At 38.9% G+C, this 15027-nt stretch overlaps 1 protein-coding gene across 1 annotated transcript in view; it reads right to left on the minus strand.

Moving 5' to 3' along the window:
• The window catches only part of grid2 (glutamate receptor, ionotropic, delta 2), a 588027-nt gene that overhangs the window by 61165 nt on the left and 511835 nt on the right, over window positions 1–15027 (minus strand). Inside the window, exon 12 of the mRNA XM_036578447.1 lies at window positions 14612–14750. Within this exon, the coding sequence (XP_036434340.1) occupies window positions 14612–14750 (139 nt within the window). The remainder of the gene's footprint in view (window positions 1–14611; window positions 14751–15027) is intronic.

Here is a 15027-nt window from a genome sequence, read left to right on the forward strand (position 1 = left end):
GTGTAGACTAGAGTGTCATTTGACAATCATGCGGAGCACATAAAACTATCTTCAAGCAGGCTGCGATAACTGAATATTCCACAGGAGGGCAAAGGGGCGATACTGAGAGGTCCATAAAAACTACCCTAAAGGGCTCAAATAATGGGAAACCAAATTATCCTCACTTTTTTTTAAAACAAGAGACTTCAATGTAGTATATAATAACTGAAATTGTACCATTCACTCCTCAGCCTACATAGTTCATAAATGGAAATTAGGTGGCAAAACAGTTTATTTTAAATATAGTTCAAAATTATATAACACTTCCTACAATGGGAGTCTCACAAAGAAGCTTTACAGAAATTCTGGGTCCAGTCCCCAAATGAGCAAGCCGAGGGTGACGATTGCAAGGAAAAAAAGGGGAACCCATCCTCCTCTGGTCAACACTGTGCAACAAAACAGTAATACAACAAGAGCAATATGAATAAAGAGTAAGCATTTGACTATGGCTACTATTAGGATTTCTGCACAGCAGGAGAGTGAATGGACATGCAGAAGGCTTTATGGTGGTCAAATTGCAGTAAGCAGGGGCACCCGATCAAGGCAGATCACACCTGATCAAGGAAGAATTGCTTGTTGTTGTTTTTTTCTAACTGGTGAATTCAGCTACTTCAAGGTGCACTCATTGTTGATGCACCCAGTTACACATACACAGCTTGTATCTCCACAGGAAAGCATTTCCAATAGAAAAAAGCACTCCAGAGCAGAAATGCATAAGCCTATGGTTGCCATGCCCAATGCCAAATGTCAGATAGAGGTGTACAAAGCCCTGCAGCATCAGGCTGTGGAGGACCACTGAATACCCTTGGGGTGAGTTGGAGTGGCATTTGTTATTGAGAACTAATCATCCAACATCAGTACCTGACCTCATTATGCTCTTGTGGCTGAACACATCAAAAACCTCACACACAGTGTTCGAACATCTATTGTGAAAGCTTTCCCAGTAGAGTAGAGCCTGTTACTACAGCAATTTCAAAAACAGCCTAATTCTAAGCGATAACGAGAGATGACTGTTTTGGTACATAAAGCCACAAAAATGACAATGGACCTTGAGGAAAAGAAATGAAAGTTAAATGTAGGATATTAGCAACTAGATTAGATTAGCAATTTGATTAGACATTAGCAATTAGAGATGATGATAGGAAATATATTCATATGTTCTCCTTTAATGTTTCACTATTACTGAGAACAAAATCATATTGCTTCAATATGTGTAGTGTCTACAGAAACAATTGGCCCAAGCTGTCCAGATACTTACTGTATGCAGTGTTTAAAAAGCCTAGCAGTGCTACTGGGCCTGATACACTTCCACCAGCACAAAACATACAAAAATATATTGCTACCATGTTGGTATCACTGTACTGAGAATGGTCCACCACCCAGATAATGTCTTGTGGTGCTATAGTGGCGCCTTTCAACTGATGGATGGAGTAGAGAGGGTTGATAAATTGTACAGCAACAGATGGGCTACAGTCACTGTAGAACTACAAAGCGTTCCTGTATGGTAGGTGTTTCTGATAGAAAGGCCATTGAGTGTAGGTACATGATAGCTGTGCCTATGATAAACTGACAGCTATCTCTCACTGTGGAGGAATTTCAGCTATGTTGTGTTCTTCAGGCTGTGAAATGGCATGAGGCTGTGCTACAGTGATTTCTCTCTTTGAGGAGCAATTCTCACTCTTTCTGCAGTCATCCATCTGCTGACATTCTGACATTAGAGGAGCTTAAATGGCCTCTTTGCTCAAGCTGAGAAAGTGTCATCTGCAGCCTGAGCTGCCCACGACAGCCCGAGAGCAGACCCGCCGGCATTGCCGCTTGCTCCTCGGCACTGGTTTCGGTCAGCCTCCGGCCTGCTGGCCCTGCGGGACCCGCTGCCTCTGACCCTCCTCCCATCAGTTGGACACGTCTCGCAAGACTTTCAAACATCTGACACCGTGAACTGGGTAGCCATTCACATGCGAATAGTACAAGAAGATGCAGATACACTACTGCAATCACTGTTTTCAGTAACATAAAACTGCTTTTGTTGCAGATACATGTATAAGATGATTCTGTTAAGATGCCTGTACTCTAAGACTTCATAGGTTTCAAATCATTCTTTGGAAGTTGTAAAAGAAGAAAATATTTTGTGTTAGTCAAAGGGATGGGAGTGGCAGCTTGTTTTACACACTGCCTACACTCCAGAAAAATAGTAGACAACATGTTAAAACGTTTTTGTTCACTCTACCATCCCTTAGGTGTCTGTGAATACAGTATGCCAGCACTGTCAATAGATTGGGAGTTTGCAGCCAATAGTCAACAACGTTGCATAAAATAAACTTTTTCCCCTGTCATTATACATGAAATAAAAGTGTTTGATGTATTACATAAACACTATTAAAGTTTTAAAATGTACCGGTCACTGTACAGTTCATTCAGTCCATACATAGAAACGATAACGCAAAAAAACAGCCCATTTTAAATTCATCTTTTTCTGTGCTGAGATGAAAGCAAACACAATTACTTATAAAGTATATTCACACTGCTTTTTGAATTCTACAGGACAGCCAACCAAATCAGAGACCAAAGAGAGACAGGGCTCCCAATCAAAACACATGAGGGCCAAATGAGGGGGCTAGAGGCCAAAATGGAAAAATGAATTATGACTGTTTTTGTACATAAACTAGCACAAATGTCAACCATGGACCAGTGGAAAATATAAAATACAGGAAAAATGTAGGTTATGGGCCCTTTAATGTTCAGAGTTGAGGCAGAGTCAAGGCAGGACAACATATATCAGTATTTGAGCCAAAGAGAATGCAATTAAACGCTTGTTCAAGTGCCTCCATACATAAAAAACAAGACTTTTCCATATCAACTTGCCATGGAATTTATGTAACTAGAGGTTATTTCTATAGTATGTTGAAAACAATCACATGAAAGAAAATGCTCATTGCCCAGATGGTTTTGCTTATTTTCTCAGATGCCTAAACTAAAACATACACAACATAGTTTGCATAGACATTCAGCTGACGTAACAGTGAACATCATAGGATTAGTTATAACAAAACATCCTGCCTTTGTAAGAACAGTTCTTTCGATACAAAGCCAACTCAATGACTCAGCCCACTCACTGTAATCATCAGCAGCATCTCACAGAATCTAGAGATGTTTCGAAGTTAAAAATCTTCTTCACTCAGATATGTTGCCTTAGAATAAGCATCACTATGCTGTTTCACAAATGAAGCAAAAAATGGCTTTCTTGTTGCTATTTTTCTTTTCTCTGTCAGAAGCAGAATATGCTAAACATCCACCAAATGGAAGCACTTGACTGCAGTTTCTATTCTGTTGGCTCGGCACAGCTGAACAATAGTGATGAGTTTCTTATCCGCAGAGCTTGGGACGACTTTGTGCTTCTGCAAATCAGTAATATTGTGCTGTAAGTCATTCAGTGAAGACTATTCAGTACAAAGACAACACATTAACAGAATTTCCCTCACATATTCAAGAAACACTCTTAATATAAGTGAATTAGAAACTCCTGCTAAACTTCGGAAAAAGTAATAACTGCAATTTACCAAAAAATGTAATCTACTGAAAAAGACGTTAACCCTTTAAAATCTAAGCCTATAAGTGGCCCCATGGACATATCTTTGTATGGTTTACTATAACTTGGAGATAAATTATATTATCATCAAGTGGTCAACGTGCTTTGATCACTAGTGCAAATTCATGAGTCCCCCTTTATTTTTTATAAATTACTTGAAATAAATTATATGGGCAAAAGTATGTGGACACTTGACCATCACACGTATATTAGCTTGCTAGTCATCCCATTCCAAAGCCATGGGCACAGTCATACTGAAACAGGTAAGCTTGGGAATTTACAGACAATTATATGTTTCAACAAAGATGGAAACTGTCTATAATGTATTTGTATGCTGTAGCAATAACATTCCTCATAACTGGAACTGAGGGGCTGGGCCCAAACCCTGAATAACACCCCCAGACCATTTGCCCTCATCCACCTAACATTACTGTCGGCACTACACTTTCCAGTGGGTAGCGTTCTTCTGACACTGGCCAAACTCAGATTTGTCCATCTGACTGTCAGATAGTGAAGTGTGATTCATCACTCCAGAGAACATGTTCACTGTTCCAGAGTCTAGTGGCAGCATACTTTACACCACTCCAGCCGACGCTTGGCACTGCACATAGTAATCTTTGGCTTACAGTTGCTCGGCCATGGAAACCCATTTATGAAACACCCGACACACAGTTCTTCTTCTCTGCTTTGTGAGTTTGTGTGGTTGGCTAAGCTATTGTTGCTCTTTCACACTTCCATTTGACAATTATAGCACTTACAGTTGATCGGGGTTAGATCTAGCAGGGCAGAAATTTCACGAACCATGCCATATTTAAAATAAAAAACAAAAAGTTCTTTGGTACGATCTATTGTACTGCCAGTGTATGTCTATGGAGATTGCATGGCTATTTGCTTGCTTTTCTGCACTTATTAGCAATAGATGCAGCTGAAATACCTGAACTCAATAATTAGGAGGGGTGACCACATACTTTTGGCCATAGAGTGTGCATCTTATTGATAATATAACTTCTCTACTAACTAATCTCCCTTACCAATGACATCATGCTGTCACTATGAGATAAAACAGGGTGAGTAAAGACACCCAGCATGTGCACACTTTTGGAATAAAAGAGTTTGACATATCATGTAAACACTTAAATTTTCAAAACATATTTTTCACTCCACAGTTCATACAGTCTGTATACAAAAACTAAGCTGAATCAATGTCCCGTTTTGAACTTATTGCTTCTTTGATGTCATGACAAAACAAATCATTATATATATATATATATATATATATATATATGTAATATATATATATATATATATATATATATATATATATATATATATATATCTTACATCATTTTACTATGTGTTTAACTGCAGTTTAGGCAAACATGCAGGCATAATGCAGAACAACCAATCGAAACAGAGCTCATTTACATATATCAGTTTTAGAGGCACAGTAACAAAAACATCCTGTTCAATTCTAAGGGATAAAGAGAGGCTGGAAAACAACCATGTAAAATGAGTTATGGCTGTTTTTGGTGCTTCTATAACCTAAGAATAGCTCAACCAGTTTGCACTGAAGTCTCTGTAGTTACTGAATAATAAGCCTTAGTACATAATAAGCCTGGGATTTTAAGGGATTAACCTTTAGAAGTTGAAATTTTTGCCTGCAACAGGAGCATGTAGTAAAGTTATATTATTTGTTTCTCACTCATAGCATATTGAAAGTTCTTGTCATCTGTAGATGTTTTTGTTTTGTGGAAAGAAAGTAACATCCTTTACATTTTTGCCATGTTACATCATTGTTAACTAAGTCAGAAATGGACAGCCAAATTACATGGCTGTGTAATTAATCATGTAATTATTATAAAGTGTCTAGCAATAATAATAACTCTAGACTTTGAAGGGTTCACCATAAAGGCATCTGATCATGCCAGTGGCAACAGGTCTGGTCATAAAGAGCTAACTCCTTATGTGTCAAAGAGAAAGCGTGTCAATAGTGGCCTGATTCAGACAGCAGCAGGTTAGCCTGGTCAACGGAATCAGACAGCTTAGTAGTGCAACACTGCTCTAATCAGAGAGCTGTCTCTTTGAGCTCAAAATCCGATGAGCTACCAAACAGCGCTTCTCTAAATAGGCTGGAAGTGCACACACATGACTAAGCTTTTACAGCTTATCTATCCGGTAATCAAACTCCAATCACGACACAAAACTATCTAATTATGAGATCTGAGCGTCTTTTTTTCCCTTCTTTTCATAAATCTTTCAGTGCTTCCTGACTGGAGCAGCTCGTCTCTCGCTTTTAACCACAACAGACCCCTGGGTGTGGAGTTTAGGCTGTAATTATTACTGTAATGACCCCGGCACAGTCTACACATTAAAAGATAATGCATTTAAATTTATGGAAATCCTAATTAGCTGCATAGAAGTAGAACCAAGCGATCTAAGCACAGGCTCATTAATGACAATCTAATGCAAAGGAAAATAAACAAAGTGGAAAAAAAACCTGCTGTGCTTATTTCTCTGGTAAACCCTCTTCATAGTTAGATGTTTAGCGAGATGAGAGATTGTACAAGCACAATTAACTCTATCACTGCTAGGCATTGTGCAATATGATTAGGTCAATAAGTGCGCTGGATGTACGAGGGTTCACGGAGAGGAAGGAAGATGATTGAAGTGCATGCTAAGAAGAGCTAATGCTATGCATATAAGTGGTTTTAAGTGTGATGTAAAGATGTCATAATTTCACAGTATGATAAGCACTGTTGTTTTTGCATCACAATGTGATACATCTTTGACACAGATACTTCATTTTGTTTGAATGCATTTAATTACAACCCATCTATGGCCTACAACTGAATATATCACAAGGGAAAATGCCACAAAATTTGTTCACAGTGGTGATGAAATTTTGAAGTTATACAGTGCTGTCAAAAAGTATTTGCCCCTCCTCATGCTTGCATTTTTGTCACATTAAATGGTTTCAGATTCTTATTCAAAATGTAATATATGACAAGGAGAACTTAAACAAAAGCACAGTTTTTAAAGATTCAAACGACTTAATCTTAGACACTGTTCTAATCATAGACATTGTTTCACCTCACTCACAATACATTGAGCTTTTTTTATACTCATACTGACAGATCATCATTACAAGCTTCTAACAGTCATTGATATTCATGAATTTAACTCTCATTTTCACTGTAATATGCTCTTAACAGTAGTCACTGGCTTTCACTGGTAACAGTGACTGATTTTCATAGATCTATTTTTTATTCTGTCTTTCTTGGTGCTTCTGTCCAGTTATAGGCTGGTTTCTTTTTCTTTATCTCTATTCAATGTTGTATATTAACTGTAAAATTCTACTATTTATTCATATTGCTCTTGTTGTCTTATTGTTTTGCTATTTGGTGTTGACCAGAGGAGGATGGGATCCTCCTTTTGCTCTTAGGAAGTTTTTCTTTGCCACTGTCACCCTTGGCTTGTTCACTGGGGCTTGGAACTAGCTTTTCTATAAAGCTGATTTGTGACACCGCCCTTTGTAAAAGGCATTATATAAACAAACTTGACTCAAATTATCATTTCATTTATTGAAGGAAGAAAGTTTCGCAACATATATATCACCCCCTTTAATATCCCCCCTAACTTAACTGGTTGTGCCACCTTTAGCAGCAACCAAATGCTTCTGATAACTGGAGATAAGTCTTTCACATCGCTTTGGACGAATTCTGGCCCACTCTTCTTTGCAGAATTATTTTAATTCAGTCACACTGGAGGGCTTTCCAGCATGAACTCTCCGTTTAAGGTCCTGCCACAGAATATCAATGGGGTTCACATCAGGACTCTGACTAGGCCGCCCCAAAACCATAATTTTGTTTCGTCTGAGCCATTCTTGTGCTTCGGGTCACTGTCTTGATGCATGACTCAACTGCATTTATGCTTCAGATCATGGACTGATCACTGGACTGCAGGATTTTCTGGTAGAGTGAAGAATTCATGGTTCCGCCAAATATGGCAAGTCGCCCAGGCCCTGAAATAGCAAAGCATCCTCATACCATCACACTACCACCACCATGTTTGAATGTTAGTATGATGTTCTTATTGTGGAATGCTGTGTTAGCTTTATGCCAGATGTAAGGGACCTGTCTTCCAAGTTCTACTTTCGACTCACCAGTCCAGAGAACATTATTTCAAAAGGCTTGTGGGTCATCAAGATGTTTTTTTGGCAAAATGTGAGATGAGCCTTTATGTTTCTCTTGGTTAGCAGTGGCTTTTGCTTTGCAACTCTGCCATTGATACCATTTTTGCTGAGTCTCTTTCTAATGGTGAAGCAATGAATGCTGACCTTATTCCGAGGTGAGCGAGGCTTGCAGTTTGGGGTTTTTTTTGTGACTTCCTGGATGATTCGTTCCAGTGCTCTTGGAGGAGTTCTGGTAGAGAGGCCATATGTGGGAAGATTCCAAATGGAGAAAATTATTCCAAGAGTTTTTTCTTGGATCTCTTCTACAATTTCCTTTGAGTGTGGCATAGTGTGCTGCTTGTTGAGATCTTTTAGCCTACTTCACATTACTGGAAAGGTCTATTTAGGTGATGTTTAGATTCAACAGGGCTGTCAGTAATCAAGCCTGAGTGTGTGGTTTAATTGATCCTAATTATGAGCTAAATTTGGTTTAATTTTTTTGGTTTATGGTTTTTGGTTTGGTATTTTGGTTAATTAATTGATCGCTAAAGGGGGTGATTACTTTTTCACACAGGGATGTTTTAACTTTTTCTGTCAATAAATCAAATGATCATTGAAAAACTCAATTAAAAACTGTATTTTGTATTTACTCCGGTTGATCTTATTTTGTGTTAAATTTTGTGGAGAATCTGAAACTAAACAGTGTGATAAATATGTATAAACAGAAGAAAACAGAAAATACTTTTTAAAGGCACCTTGAATGAACATTTAACAGTGTCCAACTAATTTTCTTTTTTTCATATGCAATTTCATACATTCACTCACAACCAGATTTGGATTTTGTAATGTCTTAGCTCTGTCTGTGTCCTTTTTTCCTTTCTAACTCTGTCTCTTAGCCAGGCACCTCTGTTTTTGTTTTGTTTCCCAGTTCTGCCTTTTTGCCACACCCCTCACCCTATAATTGTTTGTTTCTCCTCCCATTAATCATTTGTCTCAGCTGTTCCCCATTTCTCTGAGTGTATTTATATCCCTCCATTTTCCTTGATCCTCATGGTGTATTGTATGTGTTACTTTGTGCTTTGGTTCTGTGAATTTCTCCTGTGTTCCTGGATTTTTGTTCCTGCTTTATTTACCCTCCAGTTCAGTTCTTCTTGTAGGTTCCTTTGTTTGTTTTTCAGTCTTCCTGAGTTCCAGGTCCCAGTATTTAGTTTGTTACTCTACTTGTTTTGTTTCCTTCCTGTTTCCATGGATCTCGCCACTTTACTTACTTCCACCATCCGATTTCTTGAATCTGCCAACCTGGGCTATAATAAAGTTAGTTTGCATGTTCCCATGTCTCCTCCACGGTTGGAGATTTTCTATTGTTTGCTTAAAAATCACTGGTGTCATGTGACCAAAAAACTAAACTTAAAATTAACAAAATTTTTAAAATTAACAAAATTTTTGCTATATGGTTTGCTCAGTTAAAAAGAAAACTTCAGAGTTGTGCTCAGACAAGCTCAGATCATGTGGACCAAATCTGAAATGTCAGATTTGGACATAAATGGGCACACAAATAAATATACATGAACACAAAGTGTAAACCACAGGTGCCCAGTTCTGGTCCTGGACATCTACTACTCTGGAGTTAAGATCCAATGCACCTGGCTCTAATATTCAGATGCCCATGAAGGCCTTCATGACCTGGATCAGGTGTGTTACATTAGGTTTGGAGCAAAACTCTGCAGGGTGGTACATCTGCAGGAGCAGCATTAGGCTTGTGTAAACAGTTTTGGGTGCAGTGCAGGGGAGTTTTTGCCTCACTGCCATGGTTGTTTCTTTTAGGAATATCATGGTGTGTTTGTAGTAGTGGTAGTAAGGGTGCACCGCTCATGAATTTTTATGGCAGATTCCACTTCCAAATGCTTCACTGGCAAAATGGCCAATGGCTGATTTTTATGAGCCAGGTTTTTAGGTAACAGGAAACACAAACAACATTATTTGCTTTTTTACTCAAAACTGGCACTTTGCAGGGAAAATAAACAGACTGATATGCAAGAGCCCTAATAGATAAACAAAAGTGCAAGCACTTCAGTCTAAACATTTAGATGAGCTGTCATTTTCATACACAACATGGTTCTCATAGCCTTTACAAATATCAGACAAGTCTTAACAATTTTCTAGCAGTGCAACGTCAAACAGCAGAGAATGCTTGAATGCACATACAGTCATATGCAAAAGTTTAAAGATCAAATTACATTTTGTTGACTTTCTAAGTGAAAATAAGTAAACACATCCTCTACAGGGAGAAGAGGATGTGTTAACATATTTCACCTAAAAAAAATCAACAAATTGTCATTTGACCAGGGTGCTCTTTTTTGCATATGACTGTATGTTTGCTGGAGGGCGACATGAAATGTTCATTTTCCAAAGTGAACTTAAGGTCAGGAGGCTAATTTTTCTGTCCCCTCAGCAGTAGCCAGCTCTGCTATTTCACTGCAGGTAACTCTATATGTGAACTGAAGGCTAGCCAGACTGATAATGTGAGGTATTTGTAAGTTTTTACCTTAATTTATTATCTCTCTCTCCTTCTCCCACACATACATGTCATTTCATGCTGCTCCTTATCGGCTGTGTTTGGATATGTGTCATAGCAGCGGACACACTTTAAAATTTGGATCAAAATTTCTGACATTGCCTGAACTTTAGCATAGGCTGTCTTTGGTCGCAGAAGCAGTAAATCGGTTGCAATGGAGCATGTCAAATTAAACTTTTAAAGACCACCGATTTTAACACACAATCAAAGAATTCTTGCACCGTTTACGATGTAAAGAGTTACATGTACATCTTACAAGCTTCAACTGCCGTAAGTAATATTAAACCCAATGTTGGTACATCACCATTAGCACTAACATAACAGAAAAACTCATTCACAGGAAATTAGCATTATGCTAGAATGGAAATCACCGCATAGGCTCAGGAACACTTCAGAAAACCACTGTCTGTGAACACAGTTCATTGGTGCATCTACAAATGCAAGTTAAAACTCCACCATGCAAAGAAGAAAGCATATACAATTAGGACCCAGAAACGCCGCCGCCTTCTCTGGGCCCGAACTTTTTTGAGGTTGACTGAAGCGAAGTGGAAAAGTGTCCTGCAATCGGACGAATCAAAATTTGAATTTTTTTGGAAATCATGGACACCATGTCCTCCATGATGGTATGGGGTACAGCAGTGCACATCTGTGAAGACACCATTAACATGAATGATACACAGAGGTAAACATGAAACACAGCATCCTAACTTTTTTGGAAACAAGGTTGTATTTAAAAAGTAAATATTTCCACATGACATATTGCTATTTAATGAATGATCATGATTATAGAAAAAGAACTTATGAACATACTGGTATATCCTATACTTTAGGTTAGTATAGGTTCTGCTCGCAAGTTGTAGAGATGGGCTGCTATAGAATAGTGTTGCTTTGCATGATTGACACAATATAAAATAGTTTTGCTGGGATAGCTGAATAATATTAATTCAGAAATTCAGATATTTGAATTGTAAACATGGTTAAAATGCAATGCTTAATTCCAAGTTATTTCAATTAGTCAAAGTAGCAAAGTAGTAAAACATAAATGCATCTAGCTGGTTCAAATTATATATAACATAAAATTGCAACCTATATTGGCTGAAATTATTCAAATAAATCATTCTATTCTGACAGATTTTGATTGAGCACCTTAAAGGAATTAATACATTAATACATTCCAATGTATGCAAATATGTCTAATACCGTGTATTTTATAGCACATATTTGACTCACAGCATCTACTGTCCCCATATGGAGAAAATTGAATATTAATATGTGTATTGTAACTTCCCAAGAGTGCACATGTGGTTTTGATGTTTGTTTATGCGTGTGACCCAGAACCCCTTTTCCTGTGGGCTGGTTATCTGTGCATCATTCTCACTGGTATGGCAATGATAGATATAATTTGTAGCACACAGGAAATTAAAATGGGGGCTCACATGCCTGGGGAGAACACACATACCCACATGTGCACACACCTACATTCGCACATATACAGTGATCTTCAGAAGCAGTGATTGATTTGCCAGGCTGCAGTGAGAGAATGGTGAAAGTGGTGTTTGGTTCTCATATGTATTCATTTGCACACAGGCTGTCAGCAAAGCCCTGCACGCCGCCTTGGTTTTATTTGTGTGTGTGCAAAACGCTGCCTGTGTTTGCATGAATGTGTCTTGGGAGTAATTGATACAATCAGCTGATTCCGGTTTCTTTCCGCTTTGGAGGAACGGAGAACGTTCTTCTAGGCAGGGTTTACTGGATTAACCCTCTAATCAACAACAACATTATTTATTTGCTTTTTTTTACCCAAAGCTCACACTTTGCAGGCAAAATGAATATACTGATATGTAACAGTCCTAACAGATGAACAGATGTGCATGCACTTCCGACTAAACGTTTACAAGAGCATTCATTTTCATACACAATATGGCTCTTATAGCCTTTACCAATATTAAAAAAGTCTTACCACTTTTCTAGCAGTGCAACACAGAACAGCAGAGAATGCTCACACAGTTGCATGCAAAAGTTTAAACACCCTCGATCAAATAACATGTTTTGTTGATTTTCTAAGTGAAAATAATGTTGGAGAGAACTTATTAAGTTCTAAGTTCTACAGAGAGCAAACTTAGATATGGCATTTTACTGGATTAAGCCCCAATCACCACACGCCTTTAAAACCCACTATAGTCTACAAAAGAACAACTTTTGGTTCCACAGAAGCAATTCCACAGCTGAACCCTTTTAATGGATGGTTCTTAAAAAAGTTTTTGGAAATGAGATGTTTGAGTTTGACTTCTTTGACTACTTACAGTTTAAAGCACCTTCACATAATATAAAGGTGCAATAGCAAGTAAGGGTTTGTCTACACTCTTAGGCCCGAAACATACTTCACAAAAGGACGCAAACACAGACGCTTCGAGCTACGCAGACGAGTTTCGCGTGTAGTTGTGTTGAAAAATGTGTCACGACACATTTCATAACGCGACATAAGCGCAAGCTGCTTTCTGAGCGTTACAGCAAGGGGCGCTATAATGACAGCCACGCCTAACCAAGCGGTCTTGCACCACCACCGTGCTTTCTCAACTGCCATAGCAGACAAGCAGTTGAGTCTCACGCAAAGATGGCTTACATAAACATAAAAATATCATACATTATCGCATTTCCATTTCAAGAGAAGAGGTAAAGCAGCTTACTCTCCTCTACTGTCCATGTTTAGCTGTTGAGGCTGCTGGAAGAACAGTAGATCCCTCTCCGATTTGCCCTCTATCGCCCCCTTTAGTACTGAGTGTTTTAACTGCCACAGCAACGTAAATAAAGCACGGTGAGCTTGTACAGCAGGACAAAGCAGAGTTTGCAGTGTGTTGAACGAGCGCTGTCATTTGCACTCACATCGTTGCGTGAAGTATGTTTCGGGCCTTAAAAATAAAGGTGCCAAAAAGGGTCTTGGGAGCAGCTCCACTGAACAACCACTTTTGGTTCCCTAAAGAACCTTTCAATAGATGGTTCTTTAAAAAAGATGTATTTGAAATATATTCAAAATAACACACATGCTACAACAATTGTTGGGGAACTGACAGAGAGAGTCTAGCAAAATTTTGTGAATTCATGATTTCCCTGCTCTAATACACCAACAAAACCTAGAAATGAATCAGGTGGGACTGAGCAGGATAATCACTAAACTTGGCAGGAATCTGGCCCTCCAGGACGGGATTTCCCCACATCTGCCCTACAAGATGCTGAGAAATTGCTTTATGCTTTCGTACCTACTACTAGATTAGACCGCCGTAACGTTCACTGGTTGCCCTGCTGTATCTCTAAATAAGCTCCAACTAGTTCAGACTGCAGCAGCCTGTGTGCTCACCAGGAAAAGAAAGCCTGTAAACATATTACTCTAGATTTTGGTTTTATTTAGGCTACACTGATTTCCTGTTAGGTTCTGCATTGACTACAAGGTCTTGCTTATGACATTTAAAGCTCTTAAAGGCCTAGCTCCTTCCAGTCCACAGCCCACCCAGACCATCTGAGGCACACTTACTGCAAACTCCTAGGATCACTTACAGCTCGGTCAGTGGTAGATCATTTTCTTATATAGCTTGTAAACTCTGTAATAGTACGCTAGAGAATATTAGTAAATGCACGCACGATAGAGGTTTTTACATCCAGATTAAAAACATACTTGTTAAGGCTAGCATGAGTATTGTGGCTCATTTTTGCCTGTGGTCTATAATATTGCTGTTATTTTTCATTTAGACAGCAGTTTTTTATCTTTCACATGCTTTACTTGTACTCATCCAGTGTAAAGCACCCTATTATTATTTCTGTAAATGAGAAGAGCCTCTTCAAAGCTCCACATAACGCAAAGGTACAATACTGTATAAAGGTTTTTCCTAGGACCATCTTAAGGACCATTTACAAACCTTTATTTTCAAGAGTGTGGCTCTTGCCTGTCTTATTTGTTCCTGGTACAATACGCCTAGTGGCAATAGCACTTAAGCGCTTTGTCTCATCCTGACACCTAGATCAAGTGCAATTGTATCTTATATCTGGAATGACTCCTCTTCTCCCCTAAGGACAGAAGAGCACTGTTGATATAAGCCGAGTCCAAACAACCTTGTTGCTTAGAAACTGAACTCAGCAAAAAGAAATGATCATGTGATTTTCTCGTAATACAAGAAACATAGTGAACAAGTTTCACCCGTAAGTGCAGGGTTGAGTAATTCTAACATTAGCTATCGCAGCCACTTACTGGATGGAGTTCTCAATGCGGGAGATGGTGAGGAAGGCGGCCAGATTAGCCGTGTAGGAAGAGATGACAATCAGAGCAAAGAGCCACCAAACTCCCATCATCATCCTCGTAGCCAGAGTGGTGTAAGGTACCTCTCCACCTAGAGAGAAAGACAGAGAGAGAGAGAGAAGAGAGAGAGGAGAGAGTGAGTATTCATTCCCTGCAGGCATTTTGACAGGAGGCATAGTGCACACGGGTCAAGAGCAAGCTCTCTTTGAGGCTGTAGGAGGAGACATCCGAAGCTTTCTCCTGCTTTATGAGATTCTCAAATGTGTGGATTTCCAGACTTGCAAGTGTCAAGAGTCATGCTGCTCAGTCATTCAGAAAGGAAGCAAAAGTGCTGTAGTTCAGGTCTTGCTGAAGTCCAAGCTTTATTA

The sequence above is a fragment of the Colossoma macropomum genome, unplaced genomic scaffold (assembly GCF_904425465.1).
Source record: "Colossoma macropomum unplaced genomic scaffold, Colossoma_macropomum, whole genome shotgun sequence".
Lineage (NCBI taxonomy): Eukaryota > Metazoa > Chordata > Actinopteri > Characiformes > Serrasalmidae > Colossoma > Colossoma macropomum.